Source organism: Salvelinus alpinus, chromosome 2 (genome assembly GCF_045679555.1).
Source record: "Salvelinus alpinus chromosome 2, SLU_Salpinus.1, whole genome shotgun sequence".
NCBI lineage: Eukaryota > Metazoa > Chordata > Actinopteri > Salmoniformes > Salmonidae > Salvelinus > Salvelinus alpinus.
This window is the reverse complement of record NC_092087.1, coordinates 89,242,431-89,255,474: the sequence shown is the minus strand read 5'-3', so window position 1 is coordinate 89,255,474 and position 13,044 is coordinate 89,242,431. Positions and strand designations below refer to the sequence as shown.

Below are 13,044 nucleotides of genomic sequence, written 5' to 3'. Positions count from 1 at the left end.
AAACATTCAATATAGTAGGCTATAGTAAACATGATTCTGTATTTCATCAATAGAATACATTGGAAACGGGCCACGTTTAAAAAATGTAAACCCACTCCTCAAATGAAGAAAGGCAACTAGATATGCAGTCTGTTGTACATTTTCTATTGAAATACAGTGACCTCCCCTTTCTATGTGCTGGTCTGGTCCTCATGCATGTTAATGACTTCAAGAGGAAGGAAGTTCTGCATCAGCTACTTGTGTCTTAACTACTTTAAATATGTATCAACCACAGAACACACACTTAATGTCAGTTTCCATGCACTACCAGTAAGTTGACTCATTGTACAAGACCTCTCCCCTTAACTTCACTCTGTAAGTACTCTTGACAATATCTTGAAATATAGTTTCTGGTTATTTGTTTTTAGACATAAGTCATATTCTTGAGGGTAATGTATAATTTACTTCTTGTTATGTTTTGAGCTGTTTTGGTTGTTACATCAGGGCCAGTACTCATAAAGTGTCTCAGTGTAGGAGTGTTGATCTACATAGTGATGAGATGATTAACCAGGGTAAAATAGACAAGCAGACAAACATTGTAACAGTGCAGTGTGTGTGTGTCTGTCTGTCTGTCTGTCTGTCTGTCTGTCTGTCTGTCTGTCTGTCTGTCTGTCTGTCTGTCTGTCTGTCTGTCTGTCTGTCTGTCTGTCTGTCTGTCTGTCTGTCTGTCTGTCTGTCTGTCTGTCTGTCTGTCTGTCTGTCTGTGTGTGTGTGTGTGTGGGGGGGGGGGGGGATTTGTACATTGCTAGACATGACCACCTTGTTGACCTGATACAATTGGCAACAAGTTCCCCAGTTTACAATTGGCTCATTCATCCCCCTCCTCTCCCCTGTAACTATTCCCCAGGTCGTTGCTGCAAATGAGAACGTGTTCTCAGTCAACTTACCTGGTAAAATAACGATAACCAGCGAGGTGAGACAAGTAGTCTCACCATCATCACACATGCATAAACGTTCCTGTGTCAGGGGAAGCTGGTTTTATGTTGATGATGATGTGTTTTCCTGTGAGCCAAATACAGCAGATATTGTTGTTGACGGAGGGGGCAGGGGGAGGGGCTCATTGTGGAAGAGGGCTGCTCATTTGACGGCTACATGGAGCAGGTCTTTACAGAGAAGCTGCTTAAATACCAGCCCCTCGTGGCACCTGGACAGCCTCTCTGTGTGTGTGTGTGTGTGTGTGTGTGTGTGTGTGTGTGTGTGTGTGTGTGTGTGTGTGTGTGTGTGTGTGTGTGTGTGTGTGTGTGTGTGTGTGTGTGTGTGTGTGTGTGTGTGTGTGTGTGTGTGTGTGTGTGTGTGTGTGTGTGTGTGTGTGTTTTGTAAGTCATTGCTGTTCAGCCAGCTTGGAGATAGGAGCTATCATTGAACCTGGTGGTCAGTCTTTAGGCTGCTGTACAGCTTGACGGACCGTAGAGGATTGAACATTTATCCTCCTATATTTGGGGTTCTGAGAAAAAAACAGCTTCAGAACAATCAATGTAGAAATATGTGTTTACAGTTCTACACATCTGTTCAATAAGTGATTGTTGTTGTTGTTGTTGTTGTTGATGATGATGACTATTGTATACATTAGGAAATTGTTTTTGCATCACGCAAATGTCATCTTAAATAGACAGATGTAGACAGACATGCTACACATCACACACATTACATACATAGTGCAATAGACTTACTGACAGACAATATTCACATAGACAACCATATAGCACAATACAACACAACACAATATGAGCCTGGTTCATTTTCAGTAATGAGGACCTGTACCCCATTTACAGTTTATACTTCAATGTATCAGGTGGAGTTATTCACCAGCTATAGAGTGAGTTGTTGTTTATGTTTCTAAGACTGCAGGGTGGGAGATGCAACAATGGCCTTGAGAACAGCAGGAAGTGTGTTGGTGATCTTTCTCTGGTCTGTAGCAGGTATGGTCTCATTCATAATGTTTTATTTGCCCTGTATATCAATCTACAGACATTTCTTAAAGGATAAGACTCATAATGATATTCTGGTGTGTTCTGTTAGGTGTCTCCACCATTAAATAGTCATACTTCACACCTTTCTGAGTGATGCTTATCTCTGGTTTCCATTCACACTTCTACACATCAGCAACAGTAGCAGAATAAGAATGTTGTCAACCACCAGCAGAGTTGGGGTCAATTCCATCTCAATTCCACTCAATTCAGGAAGTAGACTGAAATTCCAATTCCAATTATTTTCAATGCTTTTCAATTAGGAACATTTAGAACATGTGGAATTGTAATTTGTTTTACTGAATTGACTGGAATTTAAACGGGATTGACCCCTACCCTGGCCACTAGTGCTTTTTACTTCCATGATGTATATTGAAATGAATACTAGAATGATATAAGGGAATGTACATTTGAGTAGATGGGTCCGACAGTATAGTAGTACAGTATAGTATAGTACAGCTACACATGTTTACATGCATTTTGATGTAATATTGTAATGTCTGTTTCTTTATAGTCTTGACGTCACAAATGAAGTTCTCTCATGGTTGAGTCCTGTGACACTGTGTTTCAGGTGTTCTGAGGCAATATACTGTGATGAGTGTCTGTGCCTTAAAGGGGTCATCAGTGGACCTGCGCTGTCCTATTCCCAGTGTGACCCAAGTCACAGAGATGGTCTGGTATCACACACGGTTGAATGGTAAGACTTATGATCTGAGATGGGACCCTAATTATGAAGGTCGTGTGGAGTACCATGGAACTACAGAGAAGGACTGCATCCTGAGAATCACAGACCTGAGAGAGAGAGACATAGCAACATATTACTTCAGATATAAAATAAACCAGTATTCAGAATGGAAATATGGCTCATATGGATTCCCTCTCAGTCTCACAGGTACTGAATAAATAGTATAGTACAAGTCATTTATTACATGTTCTATGAGAACAGTGAAATGGTGGTGGCTGACAGACTTCCTCCATTATTGTTTCATATCCTCTCCCTTCAGATCTAAAGGTGGAGAGGATATATTACTACAAACTGACCTGTAAAACCACCTGTACTCTGACTGGTAACCCCACATACATCTGGTACAAGAACGGACAACATCTAGATGAGAGCATCTCCCCCAAGTACAAAGACTCAGTCTCCAGTAACTATGTAGACAGCTTCTCCTGTGCTGTAAAAGGTCATGAGGTTCTCCGCTCTCCTGCAGTGTGTGAGTGGGAAAAAAAGTGTTGATTCAAACACAGTGTTTCACTCTAGCAATACCAACAGCTCAAATGGTTATGATTTATACTGAAACGACTTGAAATGAACAGTTAACTTCTTTACTTTGCACCTAAAGAAACATGACAAGTTAAAACTATTAACAGAGAGCCTCTATGTCTCAGGGTCACAACTGCTGGAGGGTGACTTACACCAAGAGGAGAATCTGTGTCTTGAAGGGCTCCACAGTGGACATACCCTGCTCTTACACTCATCCCACTAGTTATATAGAACAAGGTTCCTTCTGGTTTACACAGAAACACCCTGTAGATCTCAGTTCATATCCAGAGTATATAGGTCGTGTGGAGTACCATAGAAACACAGAGAACCACCACACCATGACAATAACACACCTGACAGAGAATGACTCGGCTGAATACAAATTCAGATTACTAACAACAAATAAGGGGAGATTTTCTGGCCTTCCTGGTGTGATGTTGACTGTCACAGGTAATAGTCCACCTACAGTTAGTACTGTAATAGGACAAGTCTAATCACATGACAAGTCTGTCTGGAGTCAAATATGACTGATGTTTCCTCTTAGATATCCTGTTGGAGATGGATCCTACGTCTGTGTCAGAGGGGGAGAGAGTCACACTGAGATGTAGAACCAAATGTACAGTCGGTCTCAACCCCACCTACATCTGGTACAAGCACAGACAACGTCTAACCAACCCAGTCACCAGTTATAACAGTCTGATCCTAGACCCAGTCACCAGTTATAACAGTCTGATCCTAGACCCAGTCAGCAGTGAGGATGCAGGGAACTACTCCTGTGCTGTAAAAGGCTTTGAGAGAATCCTCTCTCCAGAAGAGACTCTCACTGTCAGATGTGAGTACATGGGGTGTTGATATATCTACAGTGAAAGTCATTGATATCATCTCTCTAATACATGGTTCTACATGTCAGTGTAATATACTAATCTATACTAATTTACATCATCTCTGTAATACATGGTTCTACATGTCAGTATAATATACTAATCTATATTAATTTACATCATCTCTGTAATACATGGTTCTACATGTCAGTGTAATATACTAATCTATACTAATTTACACCATCTCTGTAATACATGGTTCTACATGTCAGTATAATATACTAATCTATACTAATTTACATCATCTCTGTAATACATGGTTCTACATGTCAGTGTAACATACTAATCTATACTAACTTACATCATCTCTGTAATACATGGTTCTACATGTCAGTATAATATACTAATCTATACTAATTTACATCATCTCTCTAATACATGGTTCTACATGTCAGTGTAATATACTAATCTAGACTAATTTACATCATCTCTGTAATATACTAATCTATACTAATTTACATCATCTCTGTAATACATGGTTCTACATGTCAGTGTAATATACTAATCTATACTAATTTACATCATCTCTGTAATACATGGTTCTACATGTCAGTGTAATATACTAATCTATACTAATTTACATCATCTCTGTAATACATGTCAGTGTAATATACTAATCTATACTAATTTACATCATCTCTGTAATACATGGTTCTACATGTCAGTGTAATATACTAATCAATACTAATTTACATCACCTCTTGGTGTCTTACATTGTCACGTTCCTGACCTTATTTCCTTTGTTCAGTCTTGTTTAGTTGGCCAGGACGTGAGCTGGGTGGGCATTCTATGTAATGTATTTCTATGTTGGGTTTATTGTTTGGCCTAATATGGTTCTCAATCAGAGGCAGGTGTTTGTCATTGTCTCTGATTGGGAACCATATTGAGGTTGACTGTTTTCACTGTTTGTTTGTGGGTGATTGTTGCCGTGTCTGTGTTTGTTCACCACACGGTACTGTTTTCGTTCGTTTGTTCACGTCGTTTATTGTTTTGTATTTTGTCAAGTGTTTTTCGTCTTCGTTTAAATAATTAAAGTATGTATTCAAACCACGCTGCGCTTTGGTCCGATCCTTACTCCTCCTCAGACGAGGAGGATTACGACGAGCGTTACATACATGTTATATGAGTTGTTATTTTTTCTGTCATCTTCAACACCAGATGGTCCAAGGAACACCTCAGTGTCAGTCAGTCCCTCTGGTGAAATAGTGGAGGGCAGTTCAGTGACTCTGACCTGCAGCAGTGATGCCAACCCACCTGTGGACAAATACACCTGGTACAAGAAGAATGGAGGTCACTATCAGTTCTCCTATGTGAACACAGGACCACATCCTGTCTTCAATCATATCAAGTCATCTGACACTGGAGAGTACTACTGTGAGGCCTGGAATGGGATTAAAACAGGGACGTCTGAGTCAATCGACATTGATGTGAAATGTGAGTAAAGTACAGCTCAGTGTCACATGTGTTCCTGTTCATGTTTTGTGTAAGTTGATTCTTATTTTTGATAGTCTGGCTTCACAGATTTTGATATATGTCATGTGAGGTTGTAATTGCACCTTAATAATCCTCTGACGAATTCTCATTTACCAGACGCTCCAAAGAACACCTCAGTGTCAGTCAGTCCCTCTGGTGAAATAGTGGAGGGCAGTTCAGTGACTCTGACCTGCAGCAGTGATGCCAACCCACCTGTGGATAAATACACCTGGTACAAGAAGAACATAGCCTCACCAAAAGCATCAGGACAGAGTTACAGCATCACTAACATCAGCTCTGAGAACAGTGGAGAATACTACTGTGAGGCTGAGAGTATATATGGACGTCTCAACTCTTCTTCTGTGTCTGTGGACGTTCAGTGTTAGTACACCTAAACTCATCTTTTGATCAGAGGATCACATTTAAATTAATATTTCAATAACAAGAAAAACACTATTTAATACACTGTTACATATTGTCCACCAGATGGCCCAAAGAACACCTCAATGTCAGTCAGTCCCTCTGGTGAAATAGTGGAGGGCAGTTCAGTGACTCTGACCTGCAGCAGTGATGCCAACCCACCTGTGGACAAATACACCTGGTACAAGAAGAACGTAACCTCACCAAAAGCATCAGGACAGAGTTACAGCATCACTAACATCAGCTCTGAGGACAGAGGAGAATATTACTGTGAGGCCCAGAATGGAAGAGGATCTATGAACTCTACAGCTCTGATGATCATTGTAGCAGGTAAAGTTACATCTTCAATACTTCAACACAAATTGACAGGTTTCAAGCTGATCTTAATCATTTTGTTTTGACTGATTACACTTTGGTTTATAATTATGTGTTGGCTTATGATGTCACAAGTATTATAAGATCCCAAAATATTAACATTGTGTTGATATTCTATAATGTGTTAGATTTTATATTATAAGAACATGCCATGTACTCATATCATCCATATTTTATTATAGGGAAACAAACCTCAGTTATGACTGTAGCTGTAGGAATCATAGTGGTTGTTCTGGTGCTCATCCTCTGTTTCTCTGGACTCATGTGGTTCAGGTGAGTGAGATTGCATATCTTTTTATATAATTTCACTTTAGTCATTGTAAATTTGAAATTGTTCTTAACTGACTTGCCTAGTTAAATAAAGGTTAAAAAAATAAAAATAAAAGTAACTTAATTTATTGATTGATTGATATCTTCATACATTAATTAATGTACAACAGGAAGAAGGCCTCCACATCCACCTCCAACACAAGAGACACAGCAGATGATGGACAGGTGAGTCTGTTGGAATCAGAAGATGACTGTGATTACTGTGTATTCTTTGTGGAACATTTCCACTCCTCATGTTGTCTGTTCTCTCTCTCCATCAGGGAGACTCTAGTCCAGTGTATGACAACATCTCAGGCATGACCATGACCTCTACTGCAGCACAGACAGCAGCCACAGACGACCAGGATGATGTTCACTACGCCAGCGTCCACTTCTCTCGTTCCAAAAACCAGGAAGTGCCTCTGTACTCCACCGTCCAGCTGCATCAACCACAGAAACAGGACCAAGATGTCCAATACGCCGCTGTGAAATTCAACCTCCCCAGTTCTGCCACCCAGTGAGCATATTCTGCCATTACAACAACATAGAGTCTAGGCTATATAGAACATTGTGAACACACAGACAGCATCAAGGTCATGCATATGCTGCTGCTGGTCTAAAGTAGTGCACTATAAGTGAGTAAGGTGCCATTTGGGACTCAATTTCACGTCTGTTTCTTTCTCCAGGCCCACGGTGGAACAAGCAGCTGAGGAGGCCTCCTCTGTTCTTTACAGCACAGTCAACAAACCCAGAACCAAGAAGACCTGGGGCCTGTTGCACAAAAGTAGAATTAAGACATCCGGGATAAATGACTCAGCTGAGCTCAATGAAGCCAAAACATGTGCGTCCAGGCTTAATTGGTTGCACAAAGACCAAGCCAGGATGAGCAGACACGGATTCATTAAGCCAGGTGAAACCAATCCTGGATAGGTGCGCGCTCACGGCTCACTCAAATAGACCCCGCCACAGATCACAGATTAACTGATTTACCATGGCAACTAGAGCCGCGTACTTTTCCCCGTCGGAAGCACAAATCCTCATGGAGGCATACGAGGAGGTAAAATATATAATTAAGAAGAAAGGCAACACCGCCACAGTGATAAAGCAAAGAGAAAAAGCGTGGCAAAGTATTGCAGACCGCCTGAATGCGTAAGTAGTGCACAATTACACACTCACCGCTCCGCTGAAACATCACAATTACAATTCAAATATTTAATTCACATCTCCAAAAATGCAGTTGTACTGTAATTATGAAACGGTTAAATTTTTAATTGAAATGCACTGCAGATATGAGTGAAATTGTGTAAAGTAACTCCATCACACTGTATAAAGCTATGACAAATTTTTTGATATTTTTACTGAAAACAAGACAAAAATACCAAGTGATTTTTAGCAGTGTGACTCCATTAAATGTGTGTGTGTGTGTGTGTGTGTGTGTGTGTGTAGATTAAACATGAACGGGCCAAAACGGACATGGCAGCAGGTCAAAATCAAATACAAGAACATTCTGCAGAATGGTATGGTCCCTGACTAATATTTAACAAAGCACAAGCATATATTGTACCCAGAAGGTGCCTGCTCACACATTGTCTGTACTGTTTTAGCAGTGAAAAAGAATACCCACAGACAAGGCACGGGTGGTGGGTCACCAAAGGCTGACCTTACCCCAGCAGAGGACATGGCCTTGGAGCTAAATAAAGGCAGGCCTGTCTTAGAGGGGATCCCTGGGGGGAAAGAGACGAGCATAGGTTCCTCCCAAGATGCCACCCGCTTCATTCAAGGTATGTCCTTCCATCTCTACATGGGATACAACCACATTCATATTGAATCAATTTGGACTGTCTGACTTTGGTTTACCTATTGCCTTGCAGTGTCTGGCAGCACTGTGTTCCTGTTAGAGCCACCAGCACAAGCACCAGACGATGCTGATCCAGTGAGTACTCCATCAAAGGCATACTGTAGGCCTGGCATGTCTTGTCTACTAGCTTCAATATGAATCCGATTAAATGTGATAGGGTGAAGGCCCCAGTGCAGCAGCAACAGCACATGATGGAGACGATGATGAGGAGGAGACCATCTCTCTGGATTCCAGAAGGCATGAGGTATCATGTTAAGACTGTGAAAGTACTATTTACTCTACAATGGTGAGGAGTCCTCATCAAAATCAAAAAATCTAATTTATTTTACACGACCCAGATGCTATACAGTGGGAAAACCAGCCTGGCAACATAGTGCGTATTAATAAAAGGACACCACATCCTGCCAAATTCCAGCTGCACTAATTGTATTGTGTTCACAGAGCTCACAAGCTATCAGAAAGTTGTATGGCAACCACCTCCGGCGCCAAATAGAACTGGCAGACATAGACATTCAGTACAAGAAGAAAAAGATGGAAAATCTTGCACTGGAGTCCGAAATAAAAAAGAGGACAATTAGGAAACTGGACCTTGAAATAAAAAAACTTGAGAGGGAGGTGAGATATGCCTTCAATGTACACTGTATGCTAACTGTAACACAAATGTATTAATCATTATTTTTCTTTCCTCCCCCAGCTCCAAGAAGATGACACAGCTCAAAATAAAAATTAGGTATATTCTCGTAAAGTCAAGTGAGCCATGACATATGAGCTCTTATTGTGAGCACACAGGACGGTGGCATCTTTCTAAGTTTTTTTTTTATTTTCCCAGCAATCAGTACAACCAAGTCATCGTTATAAGGCATCGCCCTCTTTTGCCCACCCCCCCAGCACCAGGTGTGGCCACTAGCCTATATGAAGGCCCAAAATTGTGTGTTCCTTTCTGCTCTGACAATGGCATGCCCATTCGTGCGAGATGTGGTGGATGAAGAAGCACTTGTGCTGAGGAGAGCCTTCAGGCGAGAAAGGGTCTTCAGGGACCGGTTGGACCCACTGGCCTTCCCTGATGACCATCTATATGAAAGATACAGGTTTTCTGCAGATGGCATCAGGTATCTATGCAGACTACTGGGTCCCAGGATTAAGCACCGCACTGCACGGAGCCATGCACTGAGTGTGGAGCAAATGGTTTGTGTGGCCTTGCGCTTTTTTGCTAGTGGAGCCTTCCTGTACTCAGTGGGGGATGCAGAACAGCTGAACAAGGCCACAATTTGCCGCACAATAAGGAGTGTGTGTCTGGCTATCAAAGCATTAGCAGATGTCTTCATCTCCTTCCCTGGCCACAGAAGACTCTGTGACATCAAAGAGGAGTTCTATAGGATTGCAGGTAAGAGGATCTACAAATTACAGGACAACTGTTAACACATAGTAGGATACTCATTACTTTGTGTGACAGGTTTCCCCAATGTCATTGGTGCAGTGGACTGCACACACATAAGGATAAAAGCCCCCTCAGGTGCCCATGAGGCCGATTTTGTGAATAGGAAATCCTTTCACAGCATTAATGTTCAGGTGAACATAACTTTTTGATATTGTCCATTGACGAACACTCTGCATTGCCAGTGATGTGCATTGATTGGTGTAATATTCCTCATCTTATGATTTCAGATGGTCTGCAATGCTGACTGTGTGATCAGCAATGTTGTGGCAAAATGGCCTGGCTCAGTCCATGACTCCAGAATCTTTCGGGCCTCTGAAATCTATCAGTGCCTATCACAAGGTAAGCCACACAACCCCTATTTATAACCATCATGGCTGTGTCAAGAATATCACTGTGTTTATGAGGTAGTAATGATGAGATTTTGTGTTGACAGGTGAATTCTCTGGTGTGTTGCTGGGAGACAGGGGGTATGGCTGCCAGCCTTTTCTCCTGACACCTTTCACAGACCCCCAGGAAGCACAGCAGGCCTACAACCATGCCCATGCCAGGACCAGGGCCAGAGTTGAAATGACCTTTGGCCTCCTGAAGGCACGCTTTCACTGCCTTCACAAATTAAGGGTCAGCCCTGTTAGGGCATGTGATATTACTGTGGCTTGTGCTGTCCTCCACAATGTGGCCTGCCTGAGGAAGGAGAGGGCCCCCAGAGTGCCACCAGCCATGGACTGGGACAATCCGGCAATCTTCCCTGATGACGACAGTGGTCGGCTGCTGAGGGACCAATATGTGTTGAATTATTTTAGTTAGTATGTGTGCTTTCAATTTTGGTTAAATATGTCCTGCGGTGGCAGAGGAATTTGGGTTTTTTTGGGTTCGTTTTTTGATGAATTTGGCCTCTTATGATGTTTGTGCGGTATACTGTGTGTAATACAAGGCTGCAGGGAGGCTACTGCATCCATTCATTTGTCTGTTCAGTTGATGTGTATGGATTTGTCCTGCATTTATTTTAGTGTGCAGACATGCAGGGTGTGTTATATACAGACCTTTGAATGTGTATGTATCATTTTGTATAATATGCTTGGATTCTGTGCTTTCCATCTTGTAGAGTCACTGTGACTTCAGTTTCGAAAGGAGCTGATGGTTTACCTGCTTTGTTTTGTCCTTATTCAATAAAGGAACATAATGTTACACATTGTGTTTTTATATTCATATGGAATTTGTATTTGTTTATATGACAGAGTACTAGGGCCACACTGAAGAAAAAGGATAAAGTCATAAATGTATGAGGCTGGTTCTTTCTGCAGAAAAGCTACATTGTTTTTACAGTTTTGATACTTATGACAATGTGATACTTAATATTCTGGCACATCAGCATGTCTTTGTTTATGAAACCATACTGAAGTACAATTTCACGAAATGCCCCACATCTGTCATTTTAACAACTGTCCTCCTTTAAAACAACTGGTTACAATATTATGACTTGTGTTTTTTTCCCCTCTGTGGCCCTAATATTCTATCATTTTATATATAGCCTTATAGTCTATGGGAAACTGTAAATTATCTAATGATAGCAACATCATCTAAAAATCATTTTTTATCCAAAATCATTGAAATTAATGATCACAAACGTTTAAATAATAACAGTGGGTCTAGTTATATGTGATAACAATGTATAGTGAGCAGTGAAATAACTATTGGTTTCCATTTGTGGTGACTGCTGACTGACATTAGGGATGAGATTAAATAGATCCTGGAATTTAGCCTGGTCTGGAGCAGGCTAGCTCCACAGAATAAATCTCCATGGTAATTTATACCATAACATATCCTCCTGCCCCCTATCCATCTTTAGTGCAACCGGATTACGGATCAATTGAGCCAGGATCACCAAGATATCCTGGCTTAATCCCTTATCCTAGTTTTGTGCAACAGGCCCCTGAACACAACAAACCCAGAACCAAGAAGAACTGAAAACAACAAACCCAGAACCAAGAAGACCTTGTATATCTGGACCCGTATATTCAAACTAGTGGTATAATTAAGCAATAAGGTCAGAGGGGGTGTGGTATATTGGCCAATATACTGTACCACGGCTAATGACTGTTCTTCTGCACAACACAACGCAGAGTGCCTTGATACAGCCCTTAGCCGTGGCATATTGACCATATACTACAAGCCCGAGGGCCTTATTGCTATTATAAACTGGTTACCAACATAAATAGAAAGCAAACAAATATTTTTGTGTCATACCAGTGTTCTATTGTCTGATATACAGTACATGAAATGAAATGCTTATTCAGCCAATCAGCATCCAGGACACAAACTACCTGGTTTATAATAGTATCTAATAATATACAGTGCATTCAGAAAGTATTCAGACCCCTTGACTTTTTCCACATTTTGTTACGTTACAGCCTTATTCTAAAATTAATTCTATCGTTTTTTCCCCCCTCATCAATCTACACACAATACATCATAATGACAAAGCAAAAACAGGTTTTTAGAAAGGTTTGCAAATTGATTAAAAATACAAAATTGAAGTATCACATTACGTAAGTATTCAGACTCTTTACTCAGTACTTTGTTAATGCACCATTGGCAGCGAGTCTTTCTTGGGTATGATGCTACCAGCTTAAATTTTTTTTACAGCAAGTACATTTTGTTGTCTGTTACCCAAATAAATTAAATTAGTTTCTATACACTTTATATATAGTTTGCTAGATTTTTTCAAATATTTGTTTAAATGTTTTTATGACAATTTTGTCTCAAAATTCAGGAAGTAGTTCTGCTTGATGCAATGTTTCTTATTACTTTTATCAAAACATTACTAATGTGTGAAGTGTAAACAAATCGTAAACAAATCATAAACATGCCGCTGTAATTCAGCGGCAACGCACCGTATAGTTCACAATCCACTTTGTTCAGAGCAGCTGTGTGATGCACAAAAATGCCAGTTTATGGAAGTCACATCACTTGATTGTCAGAGGTAACAGAGTTAACTTCTAGCTGGCTAGCTTTCGGTTTCA

At 40.8% G+C, this 13,044-nt stretch overlaps 1 protein-coding gene across 1 annotated transcript; it reads left to right on the top strand.

The window, feature by feature from the left end:
* The first annotated feature begins 1,880 nt into the window (after positions 1-1,880).
* LOC139568059 (B-cell receptor CD22-like) lies at positions 1,881-11,230 on the top strand. The gene is made up of 14 exons (XM_071389754.1): positions 1,881-1,958; positions 2,578-2,898; positions 3,011-3,720; positions 3,815-4,102; positions 5,310-5,585; positions 5,742-6,374; positions 6,602-6,692; positions 6,860-7,245; positions 7,415-8,509; positions 8,600-8,661; positions 8,744-9,201; positions 9,281-9,970; positions 10,252-10,363; positions 10,458-11,230. Exons 3-6 carry the CDS (start codon positions 3,387-3,389, stop codon positions 6,008-6,010), a joined length of 1,167 nt encoding a protein of 388 aa, XP_071245855.1. The 5' UTR covers positions 1,881-1,958; positions 2,578-2,898; positions 3,011-3,386; the 3' UTR covers positions 6,011-6,374; positions 6,602-6,692; positions 6,860-7,245; positions 7,415-8,509; positions 8,600-8,661; positions 8,744-9,201; positions 9,281-9,970; positions 10,252-10,363; positions 10,458-11,230.
* Positions 11,231-13,044: the final 1,814 nt, after the last annotated feature.